We start from the raw sequence: 27,777 nt of genomic DNA, 5'->3' as shown, positions 1-27,777 counted from the left end.
GCACTTTTATTTAAAACATTTGTTTCTGAAAGAGGTTATGTACAGGAACTAATTGTTGCTGTAGTACAAAGCAGATTTTTTTAAGGCAGCAGAATTAAGAACTGCCATGCAGTAAGATTCTTTCTCATGTCAGCATGTACGTTGTTCCGAGGCTATCAGGTGGCAAGAAAGGTACAACCTCAATTAGCAAAACATTCCAATCACTATTCAGCACTCCAAAGCTATTTGACTTTGCAAAAAACACTAGGGTAATGGAGAAAGGATAAAACCTTTTACATTGGTTTAACTTTAGAGTATAGTCTATTACTTTGATACATAATAAGATCTAGTTCTTAAAAGGAAGAGTTTTACCCATAAGTCTTATCCTTAAAGGCTGAGGAGCAACGCTATCAATTTCTGTTCCTAACAACTCCTTAGCAACAGCATATATTTCCTCCTCAGTAGAAACAGAGGACAGCACTGTTGAAGCTCTTGTTTTTACTTCAAAGTTCACATTCTTTAGCTTCAAGGTAACAGTTTTACCCTACGAAGAAAAAAAAAAAGTTACACATATAGTATATGGCACAGAAACAATTATTATGTAGCATCTATATAAGCATCTTAAAGCCATAGTCAAGACTTTGTGCTTATCTGTGTACAGCAAGGGGTACTGCCAAGAATTCATCTGTAAGATTTTGCACTTGCTGTTAAACTGCTGTCAAAGTCAGATTCTCTAAACTGGGTCATTTGGCTACGGTCCCTGGCAGACCATCTGCCAACAGCTCTTGTTCAATAGATTTCATGCTCTGGCTACAGTCACAACTTCTATTCTGTCAACGAGAAATTACTTCCCCACTCGGAAACTTTCAGTGCCAGATATCTTAATTTTGCTGGGAAAACTACTAAGGATGTATAAGTGATATCCAATTAAGGATCCACAGAAAACTTCCTCTCCCATTGTGCTAGCAGAGCAACACACAACATGTATGTATAGCACAGATATTCCCCTGGCAACACCTTCAAAAAAGTTTCTGTTACTTAGTATGTCCATCCAAATGCAAATAAATGGCACTCCTTTTGCTCTGGTGCCTTTGCAAGTGTATCCCTTTGTTGTTCTTTTTTGATGATTTCCCTTTTAACCTGACATTTTTTGAGAATATTTTATGTCAGAAGAGGACTAGTAAGAATTCTTTCAGGTCTCAAATGTTATTCCTTGGTTTACCATGAAAACCTCTATGGGAAATATGAACTTTTCTTTCCAGAAAAAATAAACAGAAACTTGGGAGAAAGAATACAAGGGCTGTTCGTACTGTTCATACCACTAAATGGTATGGATAAATCACTTCCAAGTTTGGGACGTGAGCTTTTTAAACTAGACCACTATTGATTGGATCCTATATGAGGACAGGAGGGAAACACAGTGTTTTAAATATGCTAGAATTACATGATTGACCAGAGCACAGCTCATAGACAATCAACTCTCTTCAGCATCTCCAGTATTTATTAAAATTGCCTTTAGTATATATTTTTTTAGATGCTCAATAATTTTGCCAGAATTAGGTCGAGTTTTTCTACACATACTATTAGATAGCCATCTGAACAAACTCAAAATGCTGTCTAACACATTCTATCTGCAAATTAAAGAAAGTAATGATAGATTGCATGGTATGATTCTGATGAAAGCATTCATGCTAATACTACATTTCATCAGCTTGAGTGCAAAGTGTTGTCTTTAAATAAACAAGTAAACATAATAACAAATACCTTAAGTCCCTCTTTCTGTAACTCCTGAGCAAGGTCTCTGCAGAGTTCTTGACACAAGCTGTACTGATCTTCTGCTGTGTTAATTTCACTGAATGTTCTAAGATAAAAGTAAAGTCTTTTTCAGAATGAAATCTAAAGGTTGCTCAGTGATTGCCATCTAAAATGTTTCTTGAACAGTTAAACAAATCTACATTAGAAGAATGGGTCTGAGTTTCCTTTGAGTTTCCTCAAAGGAAAAATTAATATTAATACAAATATTGTACAAAAAGATTTATGCACATTTATGTGCTTCAAAATGTTTTCAAACCCTTCAAATAATGAAATAATTCAGCAGGTCAACTTTTCATGCAGTAGTTGAAAATGTGTAAGATTCAAGGTCATTAATGCTTAAATATTTGCAAGAGAGAATACTAACACCAACTGAATTCATGGAGGTAGCCAAGTAATTTGTACATAATCTCCTTTGCACACTGCTGTGCAACATCAGAAGAAAGAAAGGATTAGAAAGTCAAGATCAGAGCCAAGTGTCAGAAATAAATATTGCAGATGTTAAGAAAAAGATGCCAGCCAGGATAATTATGGATAGCTATAGAGGAGGAAAAACTAGCTTTCTGCCAAAGATGTTGCTAACTGCCTTTGCTAGAGCTTCTCATCAGGGGAAATACGGTATTATTTTTTATTAACGCATCTGCTTTTTAGGAATAACACAAGGGGAAAGGCAACACCTTCAGTGAGCAGTAGTTTTAAGTGAAGTTGGAATCAAAACTTACAGGTGTCAGATGCTTTTGGAAAAGTCTCACAGATCCACTGTTTCATGCCAGTAAAACAATGATTTATGAGTGTAAAGTCCCTATAGTTACACTGAATTTCACGTCTCAAAGTTATATTCAAGTTTACCAGATCACATCGCAGAGTCATCCTCTACTATGATTCACATTCCCCTAAGAATGTTTGCATGCTGCCAAACTAGCAGGCTGAATATTTCACTTTAGGTCCATTATCCAAAGAGTAACTGATGTTATACCAGCAACAATGCAGTGATTAACAATGCAGCATTGCAAGGCTGCAGTATATGGGAAGTTGTAAGAGTTGTAAGTTTAGAAGGGGCAGTATAGAGAGTGTGCTCTTTCAGGACCATCTCTTCCCCCCATACAAACTAGTTCCATGATCCAGGCAGCCCACTGACGTCTCTAGTCTAAACCCATCTCTCTCAGGAGAGAAGCAAGGAAGTTAAAACCAGAGAAGTACAACAGGCCACCCAGATTATCTGTCAGCCTGCAAACCAGAAAAACACTACAGCTATAAATGTATCAGCTCTGGTGGTATCAAACCCTACAGTGCTTACTTAAGCTGCCCAAAACTATTCTGTCTCAATAAGAATATGAATCTTCTCAGCTGCTTTTCTGAGATGAGTGTAGAGATAATTACTACAGCTCTCTACAGATTCTCTTTGAAGTATTTTCTTTCCAGAAGTTCACTTTTAAACAATGACATACATTCCCTTCTTAATGGAAGTTACATTGCTAAGAACTTAAAAGAGTTAGGGAATGTAACAATTTCAGTTACCCATGCAAAATTAGTGCCTTCAAGTCTGCGTTACACTAGACTTGTTATCCACGTGACTGCAGGCTATTAGATAATGTTGGCGTTAAATTGAAACATACAAAAAATTAAAGCCCTTACGTATTTTCACCCTACATTATGGCATAAAGACTACTTTGAAGCATTAAAAACATGAAAAGCAGATGATGAGAAAAGAGAGCACACAAACCAACAGGAGTAAATCCCTAATATTCTGAAGCCAAGAGTGGGGAAAAAAAAAAAAGCCTGAATCTGATGTAGTAAGCTTGGTGTATATATGGCGAGCTTTTTAACACATGTAAATACACAGTGAAATTATATGGCTAACAAAACCATACATTAATGGGCATTAACTAAGGTTAGTGATTAATGTACTTTTTTTTTCAATATTAAAAAGGTGTACCTTTCAGTGCTCCTACTTTTTCTTTCTCCATCCCTTTAAAGAGAAAAACAAATTAATATACTCATTTCACCTCGAACTCTAATCTTTTCAAAAAACTCTGAGACAGCCAATCATACTTCAAAAAATAACAGCAAATGTTTATAGAAAATCTGGATGCTAACTTTTTCTGCAAATCTTGTACACTGAGTTTGATTGGGTGCAAAGGATATATATGTATATATTTTTAATAAAACAACCTACTGAAGATGTAACAAAGACATAGATCAGATGTCAGTAAAAGTTATAGCTTACAAAATCAATCTGCTCTCTCTTATCAGATGGAAACACTTAACAACAAAACTAAAAATCCTATACTGTTTCACCTTGGTATAACTGAAGTACTGTTATTAAAACCCCAAACAGACTATGCATATTGGAATATTTGTTTATCCAAGGAATTAATTTGTTTTCAACAAATTATTAATTTGTTTTCAAACAAATTATTGTTCATGCTAAAGGTGATGTGCTAATACATTTTTTTTTATTTTTTTTTCCTCCTTCCAGTTTTAATTAAGCATCCCTTAAAAATGGTTCTGTATTTAAGGATTTCCTTAGAGCATTTTCTTTGTATGTCCTTTTATTTATGTTTTTTCCTTCTTCAGAAATAACAAATTTGATATCCTTAGATTTTCATAAAAGCTTGTCAAAGACAATGACCATAATACAAACCACTTGCTGAGAACTCATATATTCATATGCCAAGGGATTGGTTTTTCCACATTAAAAATCACTGAAATCAAGTTATTGCTAATAAAAGTCAAACTAAGAAAACAATTTTCTTAGACCACATCATTAAAAATGCATTTTCCTTAACAGTGATAACCTTGGCTTTTGACATGCTCCTTTTGTTATTATATTTCTTTTTTTAAAATGCAGTAGGAGATTTCTCAAACTGTACAACATCTAATAAAAAAATAAATATCTGTTATATTTATAGATGAAACAGGACTGAACATCTCTGCTTTGGATAAATAACTAATTTCTCTTTAGCTACTCTAGTAATTTTGAGGTTATCCTAAATGATACTGACTTGATCTCTTGATATACACTTATTCACAACTTCTCTGACAGGATTTTTGGATTTCATATTTTAGACATTCCTGTTACCCAAAGTAGCTAAACATTAAAAGCAAAATTTTATATCTTAGCCATAAGTATACCAACATTGTCTGTCAGAGACAGAAAAAAAATACAATTAAACAGGCCTAATATTCATTTTTTTTTTTTGGTCATAAAATGTGTCTTAAAATGTACAGTGTGCAACACACACAAGGAAACAGTTAGCAAGATGTAAACACAGGAAAGAATAAATAAAACCAAAGCATACTTTTCCAAATGTGTAGAACCCAACCCAAGGGAGATATCTAAGAAATTACGCCAAGATGCTTCTGAAAGAAGAAGAGAAAGCAGTGCCCTCTGCTGGTAAAGTTCTGAGCAAGTCACAATCCCAAGGGCTTTTAGCATCTTCTCTGTTACTTTTCCTATGCCTGGCACCTGAAAAAAAAAAATCATTAAAATTGGAAACTTCCCATTTGTGTGTCCAATACCAAAAACAATTTAAATCAAACACAACTGGCCAGGTTACTTAGAAAAATATATTTCTTCAGTGAAAATCTTTCATTTAGAATATAAGGAACATAATGATAAATATCATGATTTCTCCTACCTTTCTAATGGGCAAATCTTTTATGAAGTCTAGCACAGCCTGTCTCTCTGGAGAAATTCTGCATTGCCCATTAGGTTTATTACGATCACTGCACATTTTTGCTAACATTGTATTCGGAGCTATTCCTTAAAAACAAAGAAATAAAAAACATTTTTAAAAAATACAAGACAAAATTTAAATCATTCAATTTTTAAGAGCACAAGAGTAGCCTACATATTCAGCAAAGGCAAAAGAACAGTAACTAATGATAACAAGATTTGTTAAAATCCAGTAAAAAATTTTTGTAATGTGAGAACATAGATACGGTAGTTTAAACATACTTGATGCATCAGATAAAGTGTACCTACTATTTTGAGACAGTCAGGGTAACAAAACATGTACATGTCATCAGTCACAAGGGATTAAATAACAAGTGTTTTAAAAATACCACAAGTTAAATGGTTGAACAATTTTATGATGGTGATTATAGTAAGACAAAGGAAATAGGTGTAACAGTAATTATAATAAACTTCAATGTGAGGGAGATTTTTTCTTATAGTTCAGTAAAAATACTACAGTAATTTTGGCAAAATTTACCAAACTAGTCTTTTGTGGACTACCACTGCTGAAACTATTTAGAATTAAAAAATACATAAATATTTCACTGATGCTGTTTAGAAGGAATAAGGAGGTGTTGCTCCCTTCTGTTAAAGCAACTGGCCTAACAAATGAACTACGGAATTGGCTAGCAAGCAAAACAGTATTACTGTACAACAGCCCTAGTGGTCTAAAATTTTATTTGCTTCTTGTTATAATTGTCAAGATGGCAGAAGTAATTCTATTTTATTATCACTTATCAGTATTCTTCAATTAGCCTTCTAACCATTTTTGTTTTGGGGGCGTAAAATCCCTGATGCACTTGTAAAAGCTGTATCTGGTTTCTAAACAGTAACTTCTCCTCAGGAAGACGATAAGAACTTCATAAGAACAAAAATAGGAACATTTAGTAAGAACAACATTATTTTGCCACCATTCATGAAATAACACGTAGAGTATCTCATCTGCTTCCACCTACTACCCATTCCTTTACCTCTGCTTAATTTGAAATTTCCCTTGACTTCCACAACTGCTAAGAACATTCTCATTTTTATTAGGGACCTAATCCAGATTATCATCAAAACAGTTGAGACTTACAGGTAGGTTGTCTGAAGACAAAAGACAGAAAACTCACATGGTTAAATATTAAAAAGCTACTGAATATTTTATTAACTTCAACACATGTACTTCTCCAAGAACTAGCTTTTTAATGAATTTTAATACTGTATTAAGCAAGGAACAGTGTGGGGAAACTACTAGAAGTAGCAATATGCATCTAATATTCAAACTAGCAACAATTTAGCAATTGGTTACAGATTACTCTACAACCACAAGCTTTTGAAAACAACTTATATGAGGCACTAAAACAAGTACCACCAGTGCTAAGATTAGCTCCTAAACCCACTGGTCACTTCTTCTACAGTATTTCTAATTCAAGAAAGAAGCAAAAAGAAAGTTATAACTGTTTCTATGATTAAAAAAATAGGAGTGGCTTTGATAGACATAACATTTCTTGAAAAACTTGAAAATCAGTCTTTACAGACATTCAAAGGGGGCATATTTCTATGCAACACAATACTGTGGCAATGCTTATTTCTTGTGCTTGTAATGCCCTCTGAGATGACTGTAGAAGACACAGTGGAAATACAAAGCATTATTTGTGTGTTTGAATACCTGCACTAGCAGTCAGTTGAGTTTTCTGTTCAATCCTAAAGCGAATTTCTTTCACAGCTTCCTCTGCAGAAGTTCCAAAGACAACTGAATTTTCCAGTGACTGATCTTTTTGTCCAGGGTGGTCATCCATTAGAGGAGTGTTGTCTTCAAACAGCACAGGTGAAGAAGAGAATCCATCTTCATTCAATTTGCCAGACACATTTATATCCTCTTTATCTAGGTTACACAGAAACACAAACAAATTAATCTGTCCATATACAGCATATATTTTATTGATTTCCTTCTGCTGTGGTGGAAATGCTTTGATTATCAATTTTATTTTTTCAGTTTTAAAAAAAAATTGATTATTTAGATAAAATGGTCGCATTGTGTTTTCATTTGAAGAAAGGAGAGCCACAACTGTTTTGTTCTTAATATGATTTTAACTTGGCTGAGACTGGAAGAATTGGCTAGGAGATTGGACTTCATTTCCAGAGAATCATCAAGGTTTAATGGCTTGTTGCTGCAACAGCAGAAAATCATCACAATTTTGGCTTTACTTTTGTTTCATCAAAGTGAAGTCCAGATGCTTCCTTTTTGTGGAAATAAAAATCCTTTGCACAAGTTTCTTCAATATTGTCCAAAGATATTAGGATTCTGGAATATCTGATTCTAGAACAACCAACCTGGCAAGCTTTTCAGCTGCAGTCATTGTAGAACAAAGAACGTCAGCAACCCTTTGTCTGACTCTATAAACTTTACTATTACGATTCCACATTACCCGTGTTGCATGTGCTTCAAAAGAACACAGATAACAGAAGTCTGAAGAGGCACGTGACTACATATAAGTGATATTTGTTTTGTAAAGACAATGCCAGTTTGTTTCTTTCTATCCTGCTAATGTTTTTCAGCAAAGTATCCTTCATTACCCTCTTAATGGCTATTTGGATCATTTTTGAATACTGATAATACAAATGCTCCAGTTTGTGCTTCGATCGACTACTTGCATGACTCCTTTTTATTATTCCCAATTGGATACACAGCTGTGGGTGTGGATCCAACTCCATCTCACAGAGCCATATGAAATCCAGCCATATTTTAAGCATTACTGTACTTCTGCAGTGCTCATTTCTTCACACATTTTTAGTCTTGTAAAATCTTGTAAATAGAGCTTACGCACGCTGTTTTTGCAAACAATTTCTCACATTTCTGATGTGCAGGACTCATAGTATTCTAGAATACACTTTGGTGAATTACAAATTAACATTAGAACAATACATTTATTTATTCTATACCTCCTTAAGTCATAAGGTCATAAGATTATTGCTACTTATTTGCAAAATTGTTATGTTCAATTGTAAAGACAAAATACAATCTAAAACATGTAATTGGGTATAATAAATCTAGTACCACTTTTCACACATATGTATTCAAGAGTTAAAAAAAAATATCACTTCTAAATCCTAATCAGCATGGCACAGGTGACTAGTACAGAAATGAACCTGTAACCTAACAAATAATGGGTAGATAGTACGTGGACAAATTACATTCAGACTTAAATACCTGTATTTTAATGGGTACAGCTTATCTGAAACATATGTTATATGCATGAACAGAGAGAGTATTTTGCATACCCTTTTCAGTAGTGCTTTCTGTGCTGAAAAAGAATCTTCTCTTATCTTCAGGCCAGTTCAGTCTTTCCTCCAAGTGCTCTGTTATATTCAGGTAGGCTTCATCTAGGCCCATAGGCATAAAATGGGGATCGTATTCAGCCAGTATTTCTCTAACCTTCATAAATGATAGAGAAAGCTTAAAAACTTGTTGATGTAAAGGCAGATTTTGACAGACAATTATTAGGTGAACAAATGTACTCTGAAACTTCAAGATGACTGATCGATATTAAAACCATTTATAGAACAAATAATTTTGTGATATAGAAAAATTATGGTACTATTTCTCTCAAGTAGCATGATATCAATAATAGGCAAGAATGGGGGGTTAGAGCATTGTATTTTACTGCAATGGTCACTAAGATGAGTGAGTAAGCTCTCAACAGACACCAGGTTCACAGTCACTGCAGTAACCACCTGAACAAAACTCCAGGGATCTAGGAAATAGGCAGAACCTCAGAATGAGCACATGAGCTGATTTACCCATCTGTGCACTGTCTGTCAGACATCAGATATATAAAAGATAAGAAAATCTACATCTTAAATTACATTCAAATGAAAGTTACAGCCAGTGGTTTAGAGCACGGGTCAGTGCCACTGGCAAAACTTTAATGCTGAATACATCCTCCAAAAAGGCAAAATATTAAATTTAACAGAATAAAATCTCTACTTTTCCGCCCTTCCTCCTTCCCCTCCAACTTTTCTTCTTCTTCTTTTTTTAAGGAGGAAAAACTGACTGCATCATGTTTTCTTTATCAGTTTTGGTCAAATTCTTAGGTATCACAACATTTGATCACATGCACCTCATCTCTCTGTAAATGATTACTGATAGGATTCACTGCTCAGCTTTTAATGACAAAATGAAATTTATTTAGTTTGCAATCCAAATCCCAAGAGAAGAGCATAAATATAAACACAAAACAACTATAATTTTTAATACTTTTATCCCCAAAGAACAAATGAAGCATGTATCATGAAATCCAAGATTATTACCAAGGTCAAATCTATTCTGAAAGAGTAATATTTATACACACTTTGGAATGGAAGTGAGAAGAATCAAATTCAACCAAAATTAGTCAGTAGCTTACTTCAATTTATGTAAAGAAATTGAGGCTTCGTAAAAGTAAATATATAATTACATCTTGGCATAATTTTATTGAAGTGAAGGAACTTGTAACATGCATGAATTTAAGATCTACAAAATATTTTTCTTTTCTTTCCCTTTTTTGTTTAAACATGATTTTTTTTGTATGCTAAGTATTTCTTCTGGTTCTAAGTAAAGCTACTTGTATTCAACCAAGATGTAACTTCTTTCTTCCCTAATTGTTTGCACTTTATTTCAAGTTCCTTCTTTTAGAACAAATGAATCTGCATCTTGAACTCAAAAATGCTCTTGGCCTCCCTCTTCAGTAATTAGCATTCTAAATGATGATTATATATTATATGTAATTATTACCTCTATGTTGCTTATGTACATGCAGCTTCCTAATAATTAGATTACACGCCATGATTTTGAAATTTTAAGAATAACAGGTCTCAACTGGTATCACTAGCTCATTACACGGTTTTGAAGATTACTATCTTTATCACTACTGATTTCATTAAAACTGCAGCAGGGGTGGACATAATGAAAAACATCTCCTGTCCTGAAAGCACCCATGTTTTGTTTAACTTATGTTCGAATACATTTCACTGAAGAATTTAACATTTAAACCAACATTTAATTTAACACTTAAACTAAACATTCTGTCTGTCTGTTCTGTTAAACTACTCCTTTTTATGCTATCTAAACTGGTAAAGTCTAGAACAAAGTACATTCATATTTGGTTAGTGTTTTCATTTTCCAGACTTACCTCTTTACTCACTTTGCCATATTTTTCAAAGTTTAATGGTACTATAGTTAGATGTGGACACAGCTTTTTAGCAATAAATCCAGGCATGGCTGCACGTACACCAAATCTCCTAGCGTGATAGTTTGAAGTAGACTTAGGAGAGAAGAAGTAAGTTCAGTGCACAGTTATCAAGTTTTCTCACTTAAGTTTAGTGTTAAATAATCAAGTTCTAATCATGTAACTCCACACAAAAAAGACTGACAAGGGTGAGAATTAATACAGATTTTTCCCCTTTGTCTGCTTACATCCTTTAAAATTTTATCAGTACACTTTCTACCAAAAAATAAAATCCAGCTTACATGGCATAAGAACAGACAGTTGCTCTACTATTTGTTATTTCTTTCCACAGTCATAACATTTCTCTTTATAACAGTGTCACTATATGATGCTATTATTGCATGTTATTATGCTTGAGATTCATGCAAGTGATTTCTGTATTAGCTTAACATTTGGCCTTACCAACATACTCATTGATCCCACTGCAATAGGCTTTTCCTTCAGCTCTGGATTGTCTCTCATTTCCACAGCTGCATAGAAGGCATCCATATCAATGTGTACAATAGTACAGCTAAGGTTACGGCTCTGTTCCAGTTCTATCACAAGTCTGTCCACCTGAACAAAATAAGCCAGTAATTAAAAAACTATTAATCTTGCAGAAGTGTAACAGGACAGATGATTCTAAAGACTTTAAAAAAAAAAAGTTGTTTCTGGTGACACTTGCTCTCAGACAGAATACTGGTATAGCAAATGGTACAAAAAACAACAAAACAACTCACATGAAAAAATACGCCACCTGATTCAGACAGAAACTTGGTAAGACCCATTGAAGATGCAGCTTTTGCTACTGTGATGCAGGTTGTTAAAAAGAAAAACACAAAACACCTGAAAATATGTAGATGGAATGTGAATTTCCAGCACCTAACTGATGCTACACACTTCAGAAAATTGGCTCAGACATGAAGAAAAGACCAGTAACTCAAAGAGCAGAACCACCTATCTTGTCTCGTCAAAAAAAAAAAGGTCTTAAACAAGTTCACGTACTGGTAATAAAGTTAATTAGTTCATAAAATTCCCCAGCACTTGTTACAGAAATATATATAAGGCTGGATTGTTAGCAAAATTGCAAAGCGACTTTTGAAGAAAAGATCATACATAGAAAATAGTTAGAAAATACTGCCTTTCTCTCAAAGAGTTAAAGACAAATCTCCTATTAGTAGACTGCGAGCTTGATCAGTTCCATGGGGTTCTGAATCAGGAGCATACAGATCTCTCAACAAAAACAAACTTATTGTGCTTCTTAATTTATTTGCATTCTTTTACTAACAATCTTGTAGATCTTGTGTTTGTTTCTGAAATCTATGTTTCTTTTGACTATGAATGAGGTACAAAGAAAGCACTGCTAGAAACTATGTGTGCATTACTTAAATCAGTAGGCCTTTAATTTTCTGTTAAGATCATAGAATCATAGGGACCCACAAGGATCATCCAGTCCAACTCCTGAGTCCCCAAAGGGCCACCCAAAAAATCAGACCACATGTCTGAGAGCGTTGTCGAAATGCTTCTGGAACTCCATCAGGCTCGGTGCTGTGACCACTGCCCTGGGGAGCCTGTCCCAGTGCCCGACCACCCTCTGGGTGCAGAACCTTTCCCTAACCCCCAGCCTGACCCTCCCCTGTCCCAGCTCCATGCCGTTCTCTCGGGTCCTGTCGCTGTCCCCAGAGAGCAAAGCTCAGCGCCTGCCCCTCCGCTCCCCTCGCGAGGGTGATGTAGACCACAATCCTCCCCTCAGTCTCCCCTTCTCTGAGCTGAACAATCCGAAGTGACATGAGCCGCTCCTCATTTGTCTTCCCCTCTAGACCCTTCACCATCCTCGTAGCTCTCCTTTGGACACTCTAACAGTTTTATGTCCTTCTGGCATTGTGTCACACAGTGCTCACAGTGAGGCCGCCCAGTGCAGAGCAGAGCAGGACAATCCCTTCCCCCGACCAGCTGGCAGTGCTGGGCCTGATGCACCCCAGGGTAGGGCTGGCCCTCCTGGCTGCCAGGGCACACTGCTGGCTCGTGCTCAGCTTGCTCTCGACCAGAACCCCCAAATCCCTTTCTTTTAGGCTGCTCTCCAGCCTCTCGTCCTTCATCTGTACATATAACCAGGGTTACCCCTTCCCAGCTGCAGAATCTGACATTTGCTCTTTTTAAACTTCATATTGTTGGCAATTGCCCAGCTGTCTAATTTGTTCAGATCTCTCTGCAAGGCCTCACCACTCTCAACGGATTCAACAGCTCCATCCCATTTGGTATCATTCATGAACTTGCTCAAAAAACCTTCAAGTCCTTTATCCAAATAGTTTATGAAAACACTGAAGAGGACTGGTCCTAAAATGGAGCCCTGGAGAACCTCACTAGTGACACATTGCGAGCCTGATGTAACCCCATTTACAAGACCCCTCTGGGCCTGACTGTCAGCCAGTTGTTCACACATCTTATTATGCTTTTTGTTAGCACCACACATAGTTCTCAGCAAAAGAGAAAGTATCAAAAAAGAGAACAAAGTGCTATCTGTGATTATCCAGCCACACTAATGACTATGCTAACCTCTATTTACACAAACAAAAGGTTGCTGCTGTTAGCAATGAGTTTCAGGCATACCAGAGCTCAAGAAACACCCATTGCAAAATGGGACAGAAGTAAAAGGACACTCACTCACATTCACGGCACTAAGGTACCACTGCAGAAATGTCTCTGGCTCAACTGCAATGAGTTTATGATCTGAAAAAAAATACTTATGTGCAATTTGCACAGTTACTTGAAGAGTTACCTTCTTATTTCTTGGCAGAGCAGCTTAATTAAAAAACAAAAACCACCTAATCTAAAATCTCATCCTTTGAAGCTCAAGATATTGAACACAGACAGGCAACTATGTATGTCCCAATTAAATTACCTGAAAAAGTCTTTTCTTTGGTTTGCTCCAAATTCATTTGAGCAGTGAATTGGGGCCTCAGATTAGGCTGTTACATGTAGAAGAGTACACCGTGCTCCCTGAAGCTGAGCAAACTGGTTTAGAAAGATTAAGGGCCCAAGTGGAAAGTGTTGCTGGCAAGCCATTCAAATAACAAAAAAAGCCAGCTACTCACATGATACATATGGAAGAAGAAGTTTCTTCCATTCTTCTTTCACTTAAATCCTTCTGAACAAAGTTGATTTTCTTTACATTACAAATTCATCAAGAGTTCAAGTCAAACTGTCATCATGGAAAGCATCCTTTTGTTTTTAAATTATATTTTACAAAGCATTTTCAGGCTATTCGTAAATTCAAGTTGCTTAATTACTTTAATGAAGCAGTTTACTGTCAATCATTATTCTAGCTACTTAATTTCTGTATTTCAATTTATCATATTTATAACAAACTTTTTTGCTTTTACTCCCCCAGTGTATTCCTAACATGATACTTACTCATCAGATACTGTATCAGTCTAAAGAATGAATGAAAATTACACTAAACAGAAATATGAAAATATAACTTCAGTAATAGTGACTGATTAAAATAATATGCCAAAACAAAAGATACCTAGACTTACTCAGAGAATCCTATGCAAATCTCTCTTTAGTAGGGCAAAAAAAAAAAGTTATGAAAAGCTCTTAGAGGCAAGGTAGAGAAGTTTTTTAAAGTTGCTTTTAATTTTCCTTTGAAGGTAAAAAGGGACAACATTTTTTAATTAATATTTTTTTTTATTTTCTAGATCAAAAAAACATTAAAATGTATGACTGGTATGTATAAGTTTAATTTTGCCTATAGCTACTTGTATACAATTTAGAGTAACCTCTCATTCTTTATCTTATGCAAAATACAAGTTTTCTATCGTAATTTGCTTTATCAAAGAAAAATATAAACGGATTATTCAAAATCTTTTATATCTGTAAAAGCATCTGACAAGATGAAGAGATAACAAATAATGATACTACTTTTTTTAAAAAAATAACGATTGTATGATACTATACGGTATATTATTTCCCTTGTGAGAGAAGGGCATTTACTAGCAAAACTTCAAACTATTGCTTGGCACACATAGACTCTAGTGGTGAGAAAGACAATATTACATTGCAGATTCTATATTTCATTTATGCTATTGTTTCCCTACGTAACCTGGATTTTCTCCAAAAAATCTAGTATGTGGGAACTTTTTTGTTGGTTTACTTTAACATCACAGCTCTTGCATTGACTGCCAGCTTAGGAAGCCATATCTCAATCTCTAACCAACCTACAAACACAACTTGACCTGAAGATGAAAACTTGCAGCACTCATGTTTGCAGACAACTTTGTAATTCCAGAGTATCTCCCACTTATAAACCGTAAGAGAACAAATCCTCTCACACTATATCAGGAGGTAGTACTGAAACAAAGAGTTGTTAAGAAAGTGATAGAAAATGATAATAAAGAAAAAGTTGATAATGAGAGCCAAGTATATCCATACCTGAAAGACCTAAAGAAGGTGATTAAATAATACCCAGCACATATTAAGGAATCCATATAGGACAAAGACGACTTGAGACATGGTGGAGATAACAGCCTGGGGAAGATTTACTGGAGGTTAACTGATGGGAAATGGTGGAGGCATTGAGGAACCCACACAAAGAGATAAAGACTGGCTGAAATAGGAGACTGAGGACTTCATCACAGACCCTGGGGTTATAGACAGAAACTACTTCAGAACTACTTACTACAGAAGGACAACTGATATTTATCTGGGGATGTGGGACAAAAAAAAAATAGATTTAGGGTAGAAAAAAATGAAAGAAAGTACAGAAGAGAGCAAAAAGGTCAGAACCTGTGATAAAGAAATTAGGGTAATAACAATCACGGACCAGAACTTATTTGCATACAGGGGATGGAACAAATATCCAAGATTTCCAGATTTTTTACAACTTGTTTGTCAAAGATCTGAAATTAGCCATCAGAAAAGCATGCCTCTCATCACTCTCTAATAACAGTCCTCAAGCACTATGGCAGCTAACTTAACAGTTATTCAATTAGGAAAAAAAGAAGACTGTTATTTGAGCAAGTGGCAAAGATTTCGAATATGGGGTTTGAAACGCAGGTTTTAGTAAGAACCACATGAGGTATTTTCTCTCTTTAAACTTCTTTTTGCTTTCATATGAAGCAATTTTCATACAAATCATTAAAAGAAAACAACATTAATTTTGCAAGATCAAAGAATCAAGTTCAGAAAGACAAAGGTAGTCAAAGCAATTCAAATATGTTGACTTTCACTATATGCACTACATATTCTTTAATTATATACCTATATACTAATTTTATAAGACCCATGTAATTCATTTTATAAGAAATCCTGTCCTCTGTAGAATAAAAGATTCTGTTGGAAAGAAGGATGGAAGTGGAAGTATGTTTTCATGCTTCATAATTTAATAGTTTTCATAATTAAATGACTCAAATGCTACCCCAGAAAACTAACAGTAATGACTAGCAGAGACATAACTGAACCATGCTAAAAACTAACAAAAATAGTTGAGGCATACAGGTTTATAACAAATTTTTTTCAGAGGGACTCTGTACTTGCAAGCTTTTCTGGGCTCAAATTTGAGAAACTGGCATCTAATTTAGCAATGTGATCTTCAAAATATACAGTGAACAAATAAAAAGATTGTACAACAAAGATCAGGACCTGTAGTCATCACAATGGCTTTCAAAATTAATGGGTGTGATTAATTTATTTTTGTGCCCTCAGGTCTTCATCTGCAAATCAAAAATATCATTCTACTTTGCTTGAGTATTGCAAGAGCGATTTAAAGAGTGTACAACATAGAAAAGCCTACAAGGAAGTCGGTAATTCTTCATTTAAAGATGGATTAGACTAGTGTATAACAAATAAGGTTTGGGGCCACCCATTGAACAATGAGGACAACAGTAAATAATGAGTAACTGCTCACTCAGTGAACACTGCACTTTTCACTGAATGAAACAGGAAATTTTTCCTGTTAGGGAAAAATAGCATGCAATCATGTAATTAAAGACTGAATCACAGTGCAAATGAAAAAAGAACCAAATTAAGCCTCTACAAGTAACTTTAATTTTGTTGTGTCTAAGAATGTATAGCGTGCAACCTGGTGTTTCAGTTTTCTTTAAACAATATTTCACCCACAGTAACATTTACGATACTATTCTCTATCATTAGCATGTGAGAAGAGAAATAGTTCCTTCATCTTTCTAATTCAGGACACCTCTATTTCTTGTGACTGCTTGCCATTATTATTTTTTATTTATTTATTTTACTAATTAGCATAGATAAAGAATAAATTAATCCAGAATAGTTGACAGCTTTGATCACTTTCATTCCATTGCAGGTCATTTAACACAAAAATACACGTTCTAAGAACAGAAAGTAGACAACACTTCTATGATACTTATTAACAAAGTATTTAATGAATCTTCCATAAACCATAATGACATCCCTTTAAACTGTACAGATTTAGAAGAACAGGAATTACTTTTCTTCATTCTATTCAAATAAAAACATTTTAGTTAGGTTTTAGAACCTATTTAATCTTCTTCCAGCAAATTTTTATTAAGCTTACATCCTCAAGACACTGCAATTTTTTGTTTGCATGACTAACATCAAAACAGCAGCCAGTGTTGTGCTTATCAACAGAATTTACTGCAGTAAATTAAAACACACCAAAATGTTTATTTGCTGTTTTCTCCAAAAAAGGTCTTTACAAGATTAGTACCTGCAACTGTGCTTTCAAGAGCTGTTGTTGTGTAATTTTCTCTTTTAGCTGCATCATTTTTTGAATTCGTTGGTTAACTTGTTGATCTTTTTTAAGTTCGTTTTCATAAAATCTGGAACCCTTGAAGAAAATTGCAAAAACAGTAAGGTTTTATTTTTTTTGTCTTTTCCTCCAACAACATTTGATCTTTAGATACAGAAAACATGAGACACAGTAATGCATGCTTTGGATTTTCATATAACACAAGAAACCAGTGGTACTTTAAATCTCTCTCCTCACATGACACAAATATAACATTCATCCTTCTCAGACCCATTCTAACTATGAGACAATTTAGAGAACTTGCTATGTTTACAAAAAAAACAAACCAACTTGTTCTAAAACCTAATAAAATAAAACTTCCAACACAGTAGAGATAAATGACAAACTATTATTTACAATACCCTCAAAATAAGGAATATAAAGCTCAAAAAAAATTGCTCTAAGCATTTTGTCAAACTTCCACACTGTTGAATCTACATGGAAATAATGGCATTATAAGTAAAGTCCACTTCTAATGGTGGGTATTTAACTAACCATTTGACCTTGAAAGGCATTGCAGAATTAGAAGCTATTTAGAAGAGGATGATGAAAAGCAAATAGGCATAAAATTCCTCGCTCTTAAGTATGTAATTGCTACTTCAAGAAAAGGGATGAATAAGAGGAGATGTAATGAAAACATACAAAGAAGACAACAATGTGGAGATTGTATGTTGTGACATCCCTGTTCCCAACTCACAACAAATGAAAAAAGCCCTACAATGAAATGGAAAAGTGGAAAACTCATAACCAGGAAATAAAATATTTTTCTCTTACAAGAGAAATAACATTTGTAGGAAGAGGTACCATCTTCTGTTGAACCAGCTGACAAAAATCAGCAGAAGTAGACAAATTTGTAGTTCAAAGTCTCTGACTACCAAACTTGCACTGACACCAAGAATTCAAGAACAGTCAAATAAGAACCATGCATTTACATGAAAAAGCAAAAATATTCTCTTTTATAATTATGGTAAAAACTATTAATAGAAGGACTATATGTCATATCTTATTGCTTAGAAGAAATTAGGGTACGTTTTCTTTCTTCATCAGATATACATACCATCTTTTCTCCCCTCTGCAATGAAACATGACTTGTAGAGTCTCATTGAAAGAAATCAATACCAGAATGTTGGTGTGGGAGGCAACACAAATATTTAAGATTGGTATTAAAGCAGGGGGGTTTATGCTTTATTTTGGTTTTGTTTGTTTGTTTTACATCTCTTGCAGTATTTCACAGCTGAAATTATACAAGTTTTTGTTGAAATACAGTTATAGGTAGTGTTTGTAGGTTTAATTTTGAAAGGACTGCAAAAGAAGGTAAGTTTCAGAAACAACTGAAGCTTATTTTCAGATTTTTTGAACTATACCTGGTATTATATTCTCTTGCTTTATTGACAGAAATATATCCTAATACAGAGAAGCCTGTATATCAGTTTTGAAAGCCTATTTTACAGCTCATTCCATTTCAAAACAGGTGATGAAACAATAACTGTTCTTCAGAAATATTTTTTTCCAAATATTGTTATGAGGCATGTGTATGACAAAGAGCCAAGTTTTCAAGAAATAGGGAACAAGTAAAAGAAACATTTAAATCAATAGAAGCCTTGACGTGCCTATGTGCAGGAGCAAAGAAAAAATAAGAGGAATAATATTTCAGTGCCTTGTAGATTTGTGGCCTCCTCTGAGGATCTTTGATACAAAGCCACACACTATTAGCCGCCTCTCTCAAGTACCATTTAAGAAGGACAAAAAGACAGGGACAATGGAATTCTAGTGAAAGTATTACAAAAATATGGTCCCATCAACTTCATCAGTTACGGAAAGGTGACCGATAGAGGTAGCTCTACTTGGGTGATGGGGCGGGCTCCTCCTAACGAAGGAATGGAAAGGGGAAAAGCCTAAAGAAGCTGAAACCTTCACAATACCTCTGAACAACGCAGTGCTATTTATACACTGCTTCAGGCAAAAAAGGAACACCTAATGACCTATTCAGTTGTGTTCCTCTAAGTCCCTGTACATGAATCCACAGGTATGCTAACCTGCACTCCCTCCCCATACATGCATTTCTTCTTAAAAGCTGTCCTCCATTTACACATGTGAGGGATAAAACCTGGGGTTGGGACGAAGAGGGGCTTACAATGTTGGGATGAAGCACTGGGGGGGGAAAAACGGTAATCAAACCAACCTTGGTAGCTTCCATGATGATTTTATTGATTTTCTCTTTATCCAAACCTTGCATTCCAGCTTTGTTATCATTGAGGCCCATTCTAAGCAGAAATCCATCATTACTAGAGCTGTCATCACCTTTTTTCATGTTGTCCATAGTACTTCTTGGAAACTAGTACTACTCTAAAGACTTAATATCCAGAAGAAAAAAAAAAAATTTAAATCATATTAAATCATATTTCTTTCTAAGCTCCAGCTAAACAACACAAAAATAATTTGCTGTGTATTATACTTATTCACAAAAATGACATACACAAATATGGAGACACATTCATGTAAAGTGGCTGGCCTTCCATACCCACCAAATAAAGCCATCTGTAAGTCTGACAGAGCTTCGAGACAGTAAGATTTTACTTTTTGAGTAACTTAAAGAAAAACTCTTTTAAAAGCTGTCTTACAGAAATAATTGAGCACCACTAGATTCAGGTAAAGGCTAGCATCTTATACCCCATTATATAGCCTGCTAGACTATTACATAACAAAAAAAAAAAGGAAACAATGATTTTAGATTGCAGAAATCCATTGTTCATTTAGTCCTCATTCCTGCTTGAGACAAGCCATGTAAACTTTCCCAGTATTTTCTAACTCAAATTCAAAACTTCTGTTTGAATTACAGCTCGTCTTTTAGAAACAGATGGCTTTAATTAAAGGCTTTGAATAAAACCTTATTGTTTAATTCAGGGTAAAATTCCTACAATCATTTTTTTTCCATTAATTTGTAGAGCCATGGCATCCAGTTAATGGAACTTACCAAGCTTTTCCTACTCAAGTGCTGCCATAGACAAGTTTTTCCACATACAGGTACCTCTGATATGTGAGACATCTTCCTTTATACTTTATGAAAGTAAATAGCTGAACCTTTCTATAGGCTCTAATTACATGGTACATTGTTTAGATAATAAATTTATCTTAAAATGAAAGAACCTAAATTAACCTCTTTAGCATGACCTTGTGGTCTTATTTTTGTTGGATTGAAACAAGCAGGAGTCTGATATTGTCCTGAATTATTTAACACACATTTATTACTGGAAAAGCATAGAGAAGGACCTTCTTCCTACTCGAAGTTGCTGACTCATAAACAACTTAAGCTTTACTTTCATGCAGGAAGCACATTTGCTCCTGCACTTCCTCTTCAAGCCGCTCCATATGACAGGAGCCCTTCCTGTTGGGAGGAACCACACCCTTTCAGGCACTTAGAGAAGCTCTATTAAATGCAACCACAAACTACACAATTCTAATAGTGTTACAATTTGTCTAGAGGGTATTTTAAAATGCTGCTTTTATTACTCCAGGACTTAAGTGGAACTCATTATCGACCAAAGTGAAGAATGTCATTATGTATTTTCACATTTAGAGCTGATTTTTTTGTGACGAAAGAACCACATGGCTGACTTTTTAAAATTAATGGTGCAGTGTTGGTATTTTCCTGAAGATCACCCCCTGAAACACTGTAGCCAACTGGAGCCAGCTATTAAAGCCCTTAAAAATATTCTGATAAAAACACTGCAATTTTAAAAATATTCCATTAATTTAGATTATTTTCTATGATGCCTTCCAAAGACTTAAGACCAGTTAAGTAAGGTTGTGTTTATCTACAGCTTGTTGCATTTCAAGGAATAGTAAGTACCTGGAGGTGCAGAGACCGGAACTCTTCTCTTGACCCTTTAGTAGCACTTTAGCTTCTATAGTGGCAACTGGGAATGGGAGTTGCTTCATAGCTCTTGTGTGTATCTATCAAATAAAAGACAATGATGACAAAACGTTCATTAATCTTCCACTTACAGGAGGACAATCTCTTACAGTTAACAAACATTTACGAGAACCAGGCTGCTAGACTACAACCGAAGGAAAAAACACTGCAACACACACATCACTTCCAAGTTTCATCTCAAGCTCATGCACATCCCCATCTCAATTAGCTCCACAATAATTCCATTGTTACTTGCAATCTCTGGTATGTAATGGGCATAATTCTCAATAAAGGCTTTTCTCAAGGTAAATGCCCCTCCAGTACTCCCTCTGGTTCTTTTATCACTCTTTCCCTTCAAGAAGCTGGCATGAACACAAAGGTATTGCTTCCATTTCCTATTCCAGTCTTTGCAACTTTTTTTTTTTTAGCTGTTTCATACTCTTGATGAAGTGTCTATCCCTTGCACGTACAAATCTTTCCCATCCTTCATTCAGACCACTCTTAAAGGCTCAGTCTTACAGCAAGGGCTTTGAACACCAATGCATGTGTTTAAGTCAAAAGCCTTCTTTCTCACACTGTTATATGTTGAGTGAAGAAAAATTACCATGATGATACCAGTGATGAAAAAAAAAAGTTTTTAAAAAGTCTCATAAATGCTAGTCTCCTAACAAATTTTATTTTTTCAGCCTCTTGTGTGAAACAAAATACATTGCTACTACAAGACAATAAACATCAAATAATACCTTAGCTGGAATTAAGAGGAAAATATTTATTTAAGGACATTAGTCATTGAAGCTTAAATGTGTACAGAAGGGAAAAGATGAATAACAACTGATACAATTATCAGTTGCTTAACATGAATAGAACAAGATTATCTTGCTTTCAGAGTAACAGGCCTAAAAATTTTTTTTTTAAATATTTAGCATACTTAAATGAATCATGGAAATGTCAATAAAACAACAAGTACTATGCTGACAGATAAAATCGTCAGTGGATCATCTACCATAACAAATATATATATATATATATGTATATATTTAAAGGAAATGCAGGAGAAGCACCATTTGAAACACTGTAAAAAATGTGAACAAAATGTCAGTGTAGAAACTGGTAAAGATAAAAGTTTTAATAGCAAATTATCCCAGAGAAAGCAAATAGCTAGTGGTGACATAGTATTAAAAAGTTTTGGCTAAATCAACTTGGAAAAGTGGGTAAAAGTTTAGAGTCTAACAAAACACTGGCTCTGAAATGTCTAGGTAAAGAGTGACATATTTGTGACATATTTTTGGCATGCTGTCACCTCAAGAATGAGACGTTTCCTTTAAGCAGGGCACATTAAATCTCTTGCAGTGTCATAGCAAGTAAATAGAGTGTGAAATCAGAAGACTGAGGGCAATCTACAGTTAAATACTATCCTATTATTCCTGTGATTTGGAGATAGGGACAAGAAGCAGTAGAATCATTGTTACACAGCAGATGCAATTTTCCATTTGCCACTGCAGGGGCTTCTAAAGAGGAAGAGGAAGACTTAAGCACTGAATGCCAGCAGTTAATGGCAAAACAAAAAGGTGGAGAAAAATCATGGAATATCTGAGACTATATTTCTGTGACTATTCAGTTCAGTGGAGACAGTGTTATTATACAAACCATTAACACTGGCAAAACATGTTAACAGTTTCCTTTCATTGATAGTGTAACAACTTGTTGAGCAGTAATATTAGGAATAGAAAGGGTCACTTCCACAGAAAGCCTTGAAAAAGAAATTGCCACACTAAATGATGATTTGATGCACGTAAATTGTGTACCACTTCTCATAAAGAAAAATAAAATAAAATCTGTTATCTTTGCTATCGCAGATGCTCCTGCCAATAAAAGAAATAAAGCATCAGATGCAAAGTTACTAAGATATACAACTGCTTACCTCCCCTGCAGCTCAAAAGAATCAAGACATCTACCACAAATGTAAGGGATCATCTTTTATATCTAAATTGCCCACAGTTAGTCTTCACAGTGGGAAAATACACAATGTGTATATACATATGACATTGCAAATAGCAACACACTTATGAAAGACTCTTTCCTATACAATTTTTAAAAATTATTTTCCTTTTTTGGGGATGGCTAAAATAAGGATCTAAATTTTTATTTGTAAATAGTTTCTTCAATTTCTGTAAAATTCAAGAAGCCTCCAGTAACATTTCATGAAAATATGACATCTCATTTGTTATGGTATAAACCCAAAAGAAACTTCCTATTTTCTCTTAATTAAAGTGTTTTAGACATTCCTTTATTTAAGCTCTTCTATTTTTATTTTAGCAAGTACAAAACAAAATTATAACAGCTACATTTGCATACAAGTGTTGAGACTGGGTGAACAGCTAACTTCAGGAATTCTGTCACTGGATGCAGCTTGTATCAGAAGAAACTAAATACTGTCTTTAATTTCAGTGACAAGGTCAAGACGCTAATAGGAGTTGTTTAAAAACTTTCAATTCTGCATCTTTATCAGTGGTCTGGATGACTGGATTGAGTGTACCCTCAGTAAGTTTGCAGACGAGACTATGGTAGGCACGAGTGATGATCTGCAGGAGGGTAGGAAGGCCCTGCAGAGGGACCTGGACAGGTTGGATCGATGGGCAGAGGCCAATGGGATGAGGTTCAGCATGGCTAAGTGCCAGGTCCTGCACTTTGGTCACAACAACCCCATGCAGCGCTACAGGCTTGGGGCAAAGTGGCTGGAAAGCTGTGCAGAGGAAAAGGACCGGGGGATGCTGATTGATGCTGAACATAAACATGAGGCCCCAGTGTGCCCAGGTGGCCAAGAAGGCCAACGGCATCCTGGCTTGGATCAGGAATAGTGTAGCCAGCTGGACCAGGGAGGTGATCGTCCCCCTGTACTTTGCTCTGGTGAGGCCGCACCTCGAGTCCTGTGTTCAGCTTTGGGCCCCTCACTACAGGGACATCGAGGCCCTGGAGCATGTCCAGAGAAGGGCTACGAAGCTGGTGAAGGGCCTGGAACACAAGTCCTATGGGGAGTGGCTGAGGGAACTGGGGTTGTTTAGTCTGGAGAAGAGGAAGCTCAGGGGAGACCTTATTGCTCTCTACAGGTACCTGAAAGGAAGGTGGGGGGAGCTGGGCATCGGCCTCTCCTCCCAGGCTACAGGACAAGAGAAAATGTCCTCAAGTTGTGCCAAGGGGATGTTAAGTTGGAAATCAGGAAACATTTCTTCACTGAAATGGTTGTGAAGCACTGGAACAAGCTGCCCAGGGAAGTGTTTGAGTCACCATCCCTGGAGATATTTAAAAGATGTGTGGATGTGGTGCTTAGGGACGTGGTTTAATGGTAGATTTGGCAGTGCTAGGTTAACAGTTGGACTTGGTGATCTTAGAGGTCTTTGACAACCCAAATGATTCTATGAAAAAGCACTGGAAGCACAATAAACAGTTAACCAAGATTCACAGATTCACAGATTTTTCTAGGTTGGAAGAGACCTCAAGATCATCGAGTCCAACCTCCGACCTAACACTAAGTACTCCACTAAACCATATCCCCAAGCTCTACATCTAAACGTCTTTTAAAGACCTCCAGGGATGGTGACTCCACCACCTCCCTGGGCAGCCCGTTCCAATGCTTAATAACCCTTTCGGTAAAGAAGTACTTCCTAACATCCAACCAAGATGAACAACTTCATCCAGTTTTGACCACAAAGGATCACTTCCCAGACTTCTGGCTAAGATCAAGTGTACTGTGGCTTGCACTATGCTCAAAAATATAACTGCTTCTGAAGTTTGTACTACTCCAAAAACATCAAAGAGAAGGAAAAAATGAAAACAAAAATCTTTCTTTGAATTATCACTATATATAGTGAGATCCCTGGTCTTCACTTTTTCTTATGAAAACTTTATAAATGATCCATTATCAAATACTAGAAAAGTTCAGAGCACTCAGTGCAAGTGTGGAATAGAAAAATTTCTTCCATATTGTGCTTCAACCAATTATTAAAATAATCACATCCACATAGAACATGGTTGTAAAGAATATGAAACTCCTGAAATGCTTCCTAAGTGTTCAGAAGATCCTCAGAAGTGAAACATGAGTGAAATATTTAGCTTCAGTGAAAGGGGTAATTCAGCAGCTTAAGACTCAAGAAGAAGCAATTTCAGTTCTTCCAAGAGATACACTTGTCATAAAACTTTTCTGCGTCAGTTATCTCACCATAATGCACACTTGAACAAAAAATCTCATAAGCCAAGCTAAGTTACATGAATGAAAATATGCAAGCTCAATTAGTGTCCCTCTCTAGCGAGAATAATACAAAAGTTACTGACAACAACCCTTTATATTTATACACTTCATATTTAACTGAGATGGAATTAAAGTTTACTGTTATAAGCAACTTCCTCTACTAAAAAAACATAAACTAATGATATACATACCCTTAATCATCAGCAGCTACTGGTTCTAGAACTTTGATGGGGAAACTCAATCATTTATTTGCGAAAACTTTCATTTATATAAATGTAGAATATACTCAAAAATGTCATGTAGAAAGTTATATATACACTGAATCAAAATATGAGAGATCAAGCTTTCTTTCCCTCATCCCCTCCCCCTCTTTTTCTTTTTTGATTTTTTAATACTTATGACAACTATTTCTACAAAAGATGTGGAAAACTGTTAAACTCTTCTGTAAGTGGATGGAGATACTCTTGGACAGAAACAAGGATCACTTGTACCAAAGACAATACTTCACAAGTAAGCATGAAATATGTTCTCTATCTACTTCATTATTTTGGGCCAAGCATTGAAAAATACTTAAAGAGAACAAAATTGAAAAAATGAATTCAGAACAAAGAAGCCAAGCAGACTGATTCAAGAGTAACTCTCAAACCCAACCCTTCAAATGTCTCCCTTGGACTGGAAATTATTATTGCGGGAAACCACATCATGGGCCACCTCAGAACAAAGCTGCTGGGTGCTAATGAAACACTGCTAAAAGTAATAAACAGAATACAACAGACCTTCTCATTATGACCACAACTCACCCAAATCAACATTTCAAATGGGCACAAACTTCCTCCCCCCTCCCGTTTCTAGTTAAGATAGAATACGTGGCCACGCGGCAACAATTCTTATTCCACTCCCTGTACAGAAGTATCTTCATCTAGGCTGTGCATGTAACTGCCTGAAGTACCATCATTAAAGAAGTAAACCCCAGCTACGCCAACTGGGTATAGGAACTAACGCAACAGAGCCAGGCCATGTGAACAACGGCTTTCCCACAAATGCTTTGTTTTATTTCTTGAATTTCTAAGACAAGAACAACCATATATTCAAACTAGCAAAGCTCAACCCCACTAGAATATTTTTAACATCTCCAGTACTTACAAGGTTACACTACAAACTGCAGTAGTGCATTTGATTTCATTCAGCTTGACTTAGCCACTACTTGAGTGATTTAAGAATTTTATCCTGATGAGGAATGTTACATTATATCATTTCCAGCAGAAAAGTCTTTATGGCACCTGTCTTTACTAAGTATTCATTCAGCAAGGAAACATTCTAGCCATGGGCAAATTTAACAAACTCCATAACTCTTAATTCCTTGTAAAAACACGTTTCCCAACCAATAATTTAAGTATGAGTTGCTCTTACAGTCTTTGCTTCTCAGCAGGAGAAACCACCAACAGACACGCGCAAGCAAGCACATCAGTCTGTCCTTCTGAACCACCAGATCAATTCTTTTCAGCCACAAGTGGGCTGGTATTTACTAGAGCCCTAGTTACTCAACAGCCCCCGGAAGAAGACTTGTGTCAGTTTTAATCCTGTAGGGATTAAAAAACAGAGCTGCCAGGAACAACTGTGCAACGGTGTTATTAGCAGGTAAACATACACAGTGTTAACCACCCAGGTTCTCTACTAGCAACATTCAAAACTGCTACTGTCTCACTGCTTTCTCTGAATGGATCATAAAATGTTATTAGTTCTCTAGAACAGAGAATCTCCTAAGAAACATCTAAGTACTATTTACAATTGTAATCAGCTGAGTTATGTGATAAATTAATCGTGCTAAGCATAACACTCGGGCCAGGATTCACAGAACTTAAAATTCTAAGTGCTCACCCAAGCTGACATAGCCCAATGGGACTATTTTTCAAGTATCGGTTGACCCAACACATTTTATGAAAACTTAGATCTTATCCAAGTACCTAGGAAATAGCTTTCAAAAAAGAGCCCTAGAATTATGTCTTTCCTGAAATAATTGGCTTGCAAATTACAGACAATCCAAGCCTTTTAAAAATGAATTCACACTGCAAA

At 35.6% G+C, this 27,777-nt stretch overlaps 1 protein-coding gene across 3 annotated transcripts in view; it reads right to left on the bottom strand.

Annotated features, from left to right (window-relative positions):
- Nucleotides 1–27,777, bottom strand: part of POLK (DNA polymerase kappa) — a 35,850-nt gene that overhangs the window by 4,838 nt on the left and 3,235 nt on the right. For all 3 annotated transcript variants that reach the window (XM_083817989.1, XM_083817988.1, XM_083817990.1), the window contains exons 2-13: nucleotides 21,396–21,499; nucleotides 19,728–19,898; nucleotides 17,465–17,584; nucleotides 11,182–11,334; nucleotides 10,684–10,815; nucleotides 8,795–8,948; nucleotides 7,182–7,397; nucleotides 5,433–5,557; nucleotides 5,094–5,260; nucleotides 3,728–3,760; nucleotides 1,744–1,840; nucleotides 352–523 (exon numbers count right to left, since the gene is read on the bottom strand). In XM_083817989.1, the coding sequence (XP_083674115.1) occupies nucleotides 352–523; nucleotides 1,744–1,840; nucleotides 3,728–3,760; nucleotides 5,094–5,260; nucleotides 5,433–5,557; nucleotides 7,182–7,397; nucleotides 8,795–8,948; nucleotides 10,684–10,815; nucleotides 11,182–11,334; nucleotides 17,465–17,584; nucleotides 19,728–19,865 (1,507 nt within the window). In that variant the 5' untranslated portion in view covers nucleotides 19,866–19,898; nucleotides 21,396–21,499. The remainder of the gene's footprint in view (nucleotides 1–351; nucleotides 524–1,743; nucleotides 1,841–3,727; nucleotides 3,761–5,093; nucleotides 5,261–5,432; nucleotides 5,558–7,181; nucleotides 7,398–8,794; nucleotides 8,949–10,683; nucleotides 10,816–11,181; nucleotides 11,335–17,464; nucleotides 17,585–19,727; nucleotides 19,899–21,395; nucleotides 21,500–27,777) is intronic.

The sequence above is a fragment of the Anser anser genome (genome assembly GCF_964211835.1).
Source record: "Anser anser genome assembly, chromosome: Z".
Lineage (NCBI taxonomy): Eukaryota > Metazoa > Chordata > Aves > Anseriformes > Anatidae > Anser > Anser anser.
This window is presented reverse-complemented; position numbering and strand designations above follow the sequence as displayed.